Consider the following 8,274-nt stretch of genomic DNA (forward strand, 5'->3'; position numbering starts at 1 on the left):
CTCTAGACGATCCATCTTCTTTCATTGATTAGCACGAGTGTTGTACTGGTGAGACAACTTGTTTGAACAAAGACCAAGAAAAGGAAGCAATAAGACACTTGGAAAACTTTCACAAAGCAAGACCATGATGCAACATGATGCATGGTATGCAAATACAAATGCAAAGTTTTCAAGGAACTTTAAGATATAAAGAAAATTACAAACATCATAAAGGAAATAACACATTTTGAAATACTAAAAATCCAATTTTATTAATAATGAAAAGGATTACAATCTGAAATACAATCTCAATAATAAGAGGAAAAAAACTAGGTCTATGGAATCATATCCAATGATGACCCAACTCCAAGATGATACTTCTTACGAAGTCTTTTGATCTCTCTCTCTCTCTCTCATAGTTGCTCTTCATGGCATCCTTCTCCATTACGAGATGATCTACAATACCTTTCCAAACACCTGAAGTAGGAAAATGAGTATATGATGAACTGTTAGAGGAAAATAAATCCTCTTGGTCCCTTGACCTCTTTATAGCATGCTGCTCAAGCAACTCTATCAAGTCGTCCTTTTTCTTTAACTGCTTCTACAATTCTATCTTCTTGAGGTTTGAAGCGTGAAACTTGTCTTTCCAAGCATCCTTCTCTTGCTTCATCCTATCCAAAGCTTCTTGCAACTCCTTTATGTCTTCAATATGAATAATGGGTGATTTGACTACTACTACATATATAGATCTCTCATAAGCGTAAGGCATCTTGAATTCTTTTGCTCTCTTATTCACCCAAATAGTGTAAGGCTCTAAAGCTACATGATTCTTCAACCCAAGCTTACTTTTTCCTTTCCTATGAATATTGTGCCAAGCATGCACCATCCTAGCCTTTAATCTTTGAGTGTCTTTCCCTTCTTGGAAAAATAAACCTTCTAACAAAGTGTTATTAGGTTTGCCTTTTATAGCGAACCCAAGTTGATGTCTTGCCAAATCCAGATTGTAGTTAATTCCTTCTTGTGTACCTAGAAGAGGCACACTAGAGAACTCCCTACAACTATTAATAATCTCGACATCTTCATAAACAGAAGAATACCAAGTGGTGTCATCATTGGTGAGAGACATCAGTCTTTTAGACCACCTTAAACAACCCTTATTTTCTTTGAAGATAGGAGACTGTGGCAAGTGTGAAATAAACCACTTGTACATCAAAGGTACATAACAGAAAATGGTTCTGATTCCCTTAGAAGTCCTATGATGAATGGAGAAATAAGTGTCACTAAGAAAAGTTGGAACATGATTCCCGACCAAAAAGATCCTAATAACATTAACATCAACAAAATTGTCAATGTTGGGAAACAAGACCGAACCATAGATAAGTAAGGAAAAAATAGTTTCAAAGGCCACCATACTACCAACATTAGCAAAAGAAAAGGCTTTCTCAATCAGAAACTTTGAAGTCAACCCTCTGATACCTCCTTTGACAGTGAGATTAGCATCTACATCATATTTCTTCAAATGAATAGCTCCAGCAATAACTTGAGACTCCAGAATCCCTTTCAAACCACTAAAAGGAACCCTATGATAAATTGGTATACCTAGAAGATAAACATACTCCTCCATGGTAGGCAACAACTAATAATAAGGGAAAGTGAAACATCGGTAGATGGGATCGTAGAACTGAACCAGAGTACAAAGAAGACCATGCTCGTGACTCTGAACCTTTGAACCTTGTTCCTGAGTCTCATGCCTACGTACCAAGAAAGTGCAATGGAGGATCAAAACCTCGTAGTGCAATGGAGGATCAAAACCTCGTAGTTCATGGTAAAAATAACAAAGATGTTTATTTGATTCATTTTTAACGAAAATATATTTTGTCATTTTAAGGAGAACACTCAACTAACCACCCACAAGTATGAGAACTTTACATCACCATAGAGAAGGACTCTAACTTGGGTAAAGATCATCAATTATGCCACTATCTCTCTTAGGTGGAAAAGAATTATCATCAATATTATGGGGATAGGAGAATTACATCTTCAACTATGGAAATGACTCATGTCTAAACTTTTAAGAAAAAGTTTTAAAAAAGTGCACAAAGGGCACAAAATGATTTGAATGGGTTATGCATTTTTAAACTTTTTTTGAAATTTGTCTGAATATGCTTAAGATGTATTAGCATTTATTAAGAAAAAAATATTTTGAAAATCACTTGACAAAAGTCAAGTTTTTATTGAGAAAGTGGTTCAAGTTTTAAAACAAGAAGGTTTTGGAAAAGAGAGAGAGAGAGAGGCTATTTTGAAAATTAAAGAGAAGAAGAGATTATCCTAGAGCATAAAGTAAAAGCTAATGAGGAAAGATCTAACCAAGAGATAGAAAGCTTTATGACATAAGTTAAGCAAGAATTCCTCCCTTTTGATTAATCCTCAAGCAAGCCAAATAAGCAAAGAATAAATCAAGTATCAGATGAAACCAGGATAACCAAGCCAAGTCTTCAAAATAAGTCCAAAGTCAAAGATACCGGATGAATCCCAAGGTCTCAAATCACAAGCTTCCAAAGCAAGGGTCAAGATCCTAGTTCTGAGTCCATAACTCCACAACAATGTTAAGGATAGTAACGACAAGTCCATGAATCCAGAGAACCAAAACTTTTAGGGGGTTTCTCCTTTATTAATGTCTTTAAAATAAATCCAAATGGACAAAGAGTAGAAGAGCATAAACATAAACAATATGGTATGAGTTTCTAAAATAAAAGTATAAAGTAAATGACAAAAGGGTAAAGAACATAAGATAGATGATATTAAAGTAAAGTTAATATACAATAATGCTAGTAAATGATGTTAGTAATCAAAGAGGGAAAGACAATTTTCTATTTTTTGGAGAACACTTAACTATTCACCTACAAACATGAAAATATGGACCTTTACATCACTTATGAGAAGGGCTCCAACTTGGATAAAATCAACAAGTATGCCACTAGCTCTCATAAGAGAAAAGGAAGCAATATTTTCACACAATACCATGAAGAGTAGGAGACTTACAATCTCACTTATGAAAATGACTTACTTTCGGGACAAATTTAGTGTTATGTTAAGCAATCGTAATTATACTTATGTAAAAGTCACAACTATCTGAGGCCATTCAATAATAATATTTGTGTTAATACATGCTAAATAAATGATATGTAAATCATTCTCCTAAAGTTATGCCACAAAAAAGAGAGAATTGATCAAGCATAAGGGCTAGGAGAATGTTCCATTTCATCAATCCATACTTCATAATACTTAGGACAAACTTATGCATCAATCCAAAGTACCTTAAATGATCCATGATTAATTAAGAGGTAGATTTGAAATGATGAAAGTTCATCAAGCACCAATCCACACATGATGAACAAGATGGACACAAACCATCCAATTGATCAAAAGGAAAAGAAAGAGATGAAGAAGAAGAGGACAAGATATCACACCCAACTTGGATCTAAGGTTTGGTCAAGTCATCATCAAAATCAATCATTCATTTTGATGGATTAGGGTTTTCACCCCATCAACATCCAAGATCCATTGAGTTTGATGAGACTTATGATCAAAACAACCATGATCCAAGGCCAACAGAAGTTAAAACATGTCAAACAAATATAAAATGCAATAAAATAAAATAAAATGCATCAAAAACATTTTTAAAATGAATTTTAAAAGGGAAATAAAAGAGAAAATTCATAAAGTCCTTAAAAACACCAAATAAATGGCCAAGAAAATTATAGAAGGTTAGAAATAAAATAAGAAACATATAATAAAAAATTTCAGAATTTTAAAATGCATAAAAGTATTTTTAAACCGATTAAAACAAAGGAGAAACAAGAAAATTCAAGAAAAATAGAAAATCAAGAAAATAAAATGTTGAAAAATAAAAATCAGATGAAGAAAAGTAAAAGAGAATTTTACAAATTATTTTGGTATTTTTTGGATGTAAAATGAATTTTCTATGAATTTTAAAAGAAAATGCAATTTAAATTAAAAAAGAAGAAGAAATAAAATTAGAAAAAAAACACGGAGCGTTAGATCTGACCTCATTAATTGACGTGGCAGATCCAACAATCATAAGGTTGAGACGCACGGTGGAAATTATCCAAAATAAAACACGGGATCTAATTCAAATTGGACCATTCAAAACATTTCAAATGTCCAGCGTGTCTCCATACCTAGATGACCTGAGATAAACTCCAGTCGTCTTCCCCGATGGTCCCTCACCGGAGATTCATTGTTTGGTAAATTCAGAACACGAGACTACCACCAATGTGATCGCCTCCTCATCACAAATTCAACATCATGCTCCAAATTCATTTATCTAAACTGAGCAATGGGAATTTCAGAGAAGTCTCTGAAGCAAGCAAGCCACAAAAAATTAAATTAAATGATGAACATGATCAATCAACACCAGATAAGTTAGGGGAAAGCATCAGAGAGTGAATGACTACATTGTGGTAACTTGTTTGAGTTCAAATGGTGCTCAGAACTACCTTCTCCAAATGGTGATCAAAAGTTGATGAAGTTCGATCTGGTTAGAGTGATTCAGGGGGTCTTGGAGCTTGGGAATTATTGCAAAAGCTTCATAGAAGACTGAAGCTGCTAATGGAATCAAGAAATTAGATTGAACCAAGCTGGAATTTAAAACATGATAGTTGAATTTTCTTGAAAATTTTCAGAGTGAATCAGGGATTTCTTTGCTCTCCAAAGCTTGGAAATGAATGCAATAGCTTCCTCAATTTGTAAGGAATGTGTTTGGATCCAAATACGTGTGGAATCAAGCTTAATTCGTGCCAAACGAATTTGATCAGAATGTGTGGAAAGTGTGACTTGCAATCCATCAAATCTCAGCTAAATCATGTGTCTCAAGGGTCAATTAACTTCTGGAGACTTGATTAAACATGTTTAGGTCCAAAACGCATGGTAATTTTGCTTGGAATCGAGATTAATGAAGTTCAAATTTCGGACCATGGTGATTTCTTTAGTTTCAAGTCACCATGTTCAACTCAATGGGGCATCTTACTCAGGATATTTTTTGATCCCATTCATTTTGCAATGTCTTGGCATCATAAAAAAGATTACAATTTTCCAAGAAAGGTTGTATTTAGATGCTTGAGCACAAAGTTGCGGCATGTTAAAGTTGTCATAAAAAACTGGTCATGTAACTTAGAAAATTCTAAGTATCAAATGGCTGAAAATGACCTGTAATGTCTCAATGAATTCCATGGCCTTCCAAGCATATTTTGACCTTGATCCTTGAAGAAAACTTGTATTGGGTATCACAATAATATTGTGAAAAAAGAATCAGCCTCAAATGTTAATATTTGAAGAAGTTATAATCTTTGAAAGTTGGGAAAAATCTCTTGAAAATAGGTCAAATTTCACTAAGTCCACAAATGACCTATAATGTCTCCAAACTTTTGATGATCCTCCAAGAATAATGGTCTCTTGTCATGTAAAGAGAAGTTTTAGAGGATAATGAGAAGAGTCATATGCAAAAAGAAGCATTCAAAAATGTTGAGAATTGAACGAATTGTGATCTTTGGCACTTTGACTTCAAATGTTGACTTTTTGGTCAAACCTTTTGTAATAAACTTGTGCACTTGAACTTTTCTTGCATTCCAAGGTACATGGATGATAATATGAATTCAAAATAAGATGTCCTTGAATGTCTCTTGATTAAATTTCTCAAAGTTTTGAAGTAACTTGTTGAAGAAGGCATGGAAATAAACTCACGAACCTTTGATTTTTCTTGAGAAGTAAGCTAGAATACTTTGAGATACTCTTGATCCAAATGAGATTGAAAGGTGCTTAAGGACCTCGAAAATCATGTTTTGATAAATAGCCTCTTGAATAAATGGTTGAACACACTTTGTTGAGGAAACAAAGAAAACCCTAGCCGAGGAGCCATGATTGATGCTCTTGATGAAAAGCCTTATCTTGCACAATAAACTTAAAGGAAACAAGATATAATTTTTCTATTTTCATTAGTGGTTAGATAAGCAATGAATCATATAAACACAAAGGTAAAACACCAACAAAGAGGTGCTTGATGATCCCTATAAAAGGCAAACCCAAAGATAAGAGGGAGAAGATCAAGGTGTGATCTTATTTGTATGCAAGGATGCAAATGATATGTGGGATCTTAGAGTTAAAAATTAGGTTATGACAATGGCCTGTGTTATTCCCATCCCTAGCTAAGGGCTTGTTATTTTTCCCTATCCTTGGGTGATAACCTCGTTTGAGGCCGACATAATTAAGGCTTCAATGCTTGTGATATGGAGTGTCCATTAACCAAGATAATGTGTTTTTGGTGTGGTATTCTCACCATGACTTTTAACATTTTTCTTTATGTAGAAGGTAGATGTTGAATGTGGAATCATGTGGTAATGGAATTCCATCCATGCTCTATTTTTAACATAAATAATTATGCTCATAATTTAGTTAAATGTGTTTTCATTATCTTACTCAGCGACATTACATTTGTGAAGTTCTGTAAAAATCAACATATATTTAAACAAGAAATAACTTAGTTGTAATAACACTTTGATTTGGTATCATTCAAGGTCCTTGGTATTAGTTCCTCGAGAGGATTTCAAGGGTTTAAGATTATTTTCCTGTACTAAACGAGACTTGTTATGGTCCTTATAGTTGGTAGCAAACTTACCTTCGCTAGAAATCGTCTCTCCAACATCAGCCTTGTAGAGTATGAGATCATCGGTTGCAAACTTTGGGGTTTTACCTTCCTCTTATATTTGGCAGAAGCATATTGCTTGAAAAAGACTCTTGTGAGGGATGTGAGGCATCTTTTTTTTCCTAATAGATCTATCCCTTCTCTGATGGCTTGCAAAGGATGCACTATTCTCTAGTTGAATTCCCCAACTTTGACCATAATAATAACCTTGGTGCCATAGGTAATCTTGAATGAGGACACACTGATTGTTGAATAAGGTGTAGTTTGATATGCCTAGAGGATATGTGGGAGCTCTTCGACCTAGTTTCCTTTGGATCCTTCGAGCATTTTATTCACCCCTCTTAATAAAACTTGGTTGGCAACTTCAGCTTAGCCATTGGTCTGAGGGGTGTTCCACCAATGTACAGTAGTGTTTGATCCTAAAATCTTCAAAGAGTTTCTTCAGTTTCTTTTTTTGTGAACTAGGTTAAATTGTTGGTGATAACACATTGGGGAATGTCTTATCTCACGAGGATACTTCTGTTAAATTAATTTATGAGTGTTGGTAAATGTTCTTTGTCAGGGCTTCTGCTTCAATCCATTTGGTGAAATATTCTACAACTATAATAAAAAAATTTAGCTTCCTATAATTCAATGAAAAAAGGGCCAAGGATATATATGCCCCACTCGAAGAAGTCTATAGCGAATTCAATAAATCGAGTTCTAACTGAGAAGCGGGGTGGATGTTCTCATGCTTGTGACATTGTTCACACTTCTTGACATAGGTTTTGGCATCTTGAAAATTTTCCAATCAGTAGTATCTGGCCCTGAGAATCTTCTTGGTGAAGGATATTCCTCCTAGGCGTGGCTCGGATATGCCCTCATGGACCTTAGCAAACGCGTATGTGACTTTTATTCTTCTTACATGCCTTTTAATAGGGGATGGACATGTCTCTTTTTACAGTGTTCCCCCTAAGATTAAATACAAAGTTTCTCTTATTTTTACAAGGCGGACTGCATAAGGGTCGTTCAGTAGCTTTTTAGAATAAATATATATTATGATCAATGATACCCATGATGATCAAATGGTGTCATTTGTCTCATCCATTGTCACCTATGGGGTTCCAATGTTGAGCCTGTCCAATATTTCCTATATGAAAGAGTGATTGAAACTTGATGTCCTTGTGCATGAAAGTTTAGATAGGATGCATGCCCTTGTGATCCTCTCTCACGGTATATGTGCAATCTCATGAGATCTAAACACGACAAGTATCTTTCTTGTTAACGATACACTTTTCTATAGTAGAGGGCCATTGGTCTGCGCTACTCCCTTGAATTGGGAGATGGAAAATGTTTAATCTATTCGTTATTTGATTTCTTCTACTCCCATCTCTAAGGCTAAAATTAGATCATAAATAAAAGCTTCATGTTCCATTTGATTGTTAGTAGTGAGGAGTTCAAAATTCAAGGATACTTTGACTACCTTTCATGCTTCACTCTCGAGGATGAGACATGCACCTCTTCTCGTGCTATTGGATTACCCATATGTGAAGATGGTCTAAATCGTGCATGATTTTGGTGTATCTGACACCATT

The 8,274-nt window shown here is 34.7% G+C and overlaps 1 protein-coding gene across 1 annotated transcript; it reads right to left on the reverse strand.

The window, feature by feature from the left end:
• Nucleotides 1-580: 580 nt before the first annotated feature.
• LOC127095848 (uncharacterized) lies at nt 581-1,603 on the reverse strand. The gene has a single exon (XM_051034480.1). The coding sequence runs from the start codon at nt 1,601-1,603 to the stop codon at nt 581-583; it is 1,023 nt and encodes a 340-aa protein (XP_050890437.1).
• Nucleotides 1,604-8,274: the final 6,671 nt, after the last annotated feature.

Source organism: Lathyrus oleraceus, chromosome 6 (genome assembly GCF_024323335.1).
Source record: "Lathyrus oleraceus cultivar Zhongwan6 chromosome 6, CAAS_Psat_ZW6_1.0, whole genome shotgun sequence".
Lineage (NCBI taxonomy): Eukaryota > Viridiplantae > Streptophyta > Magnoliopsida > Fabales > Fabaceae > Lathyrus > Lathyrus oleraceus.

Excerpts from the sequence above, each read along its gene's own strand:
- LOC127095848 (XM_051034480.1), bottom strand. The coding sequence starts at position 1,603 with ATGGAGGAGTATGTTTATCTTCTAGGTATACCAATTTATCATAGGGTT.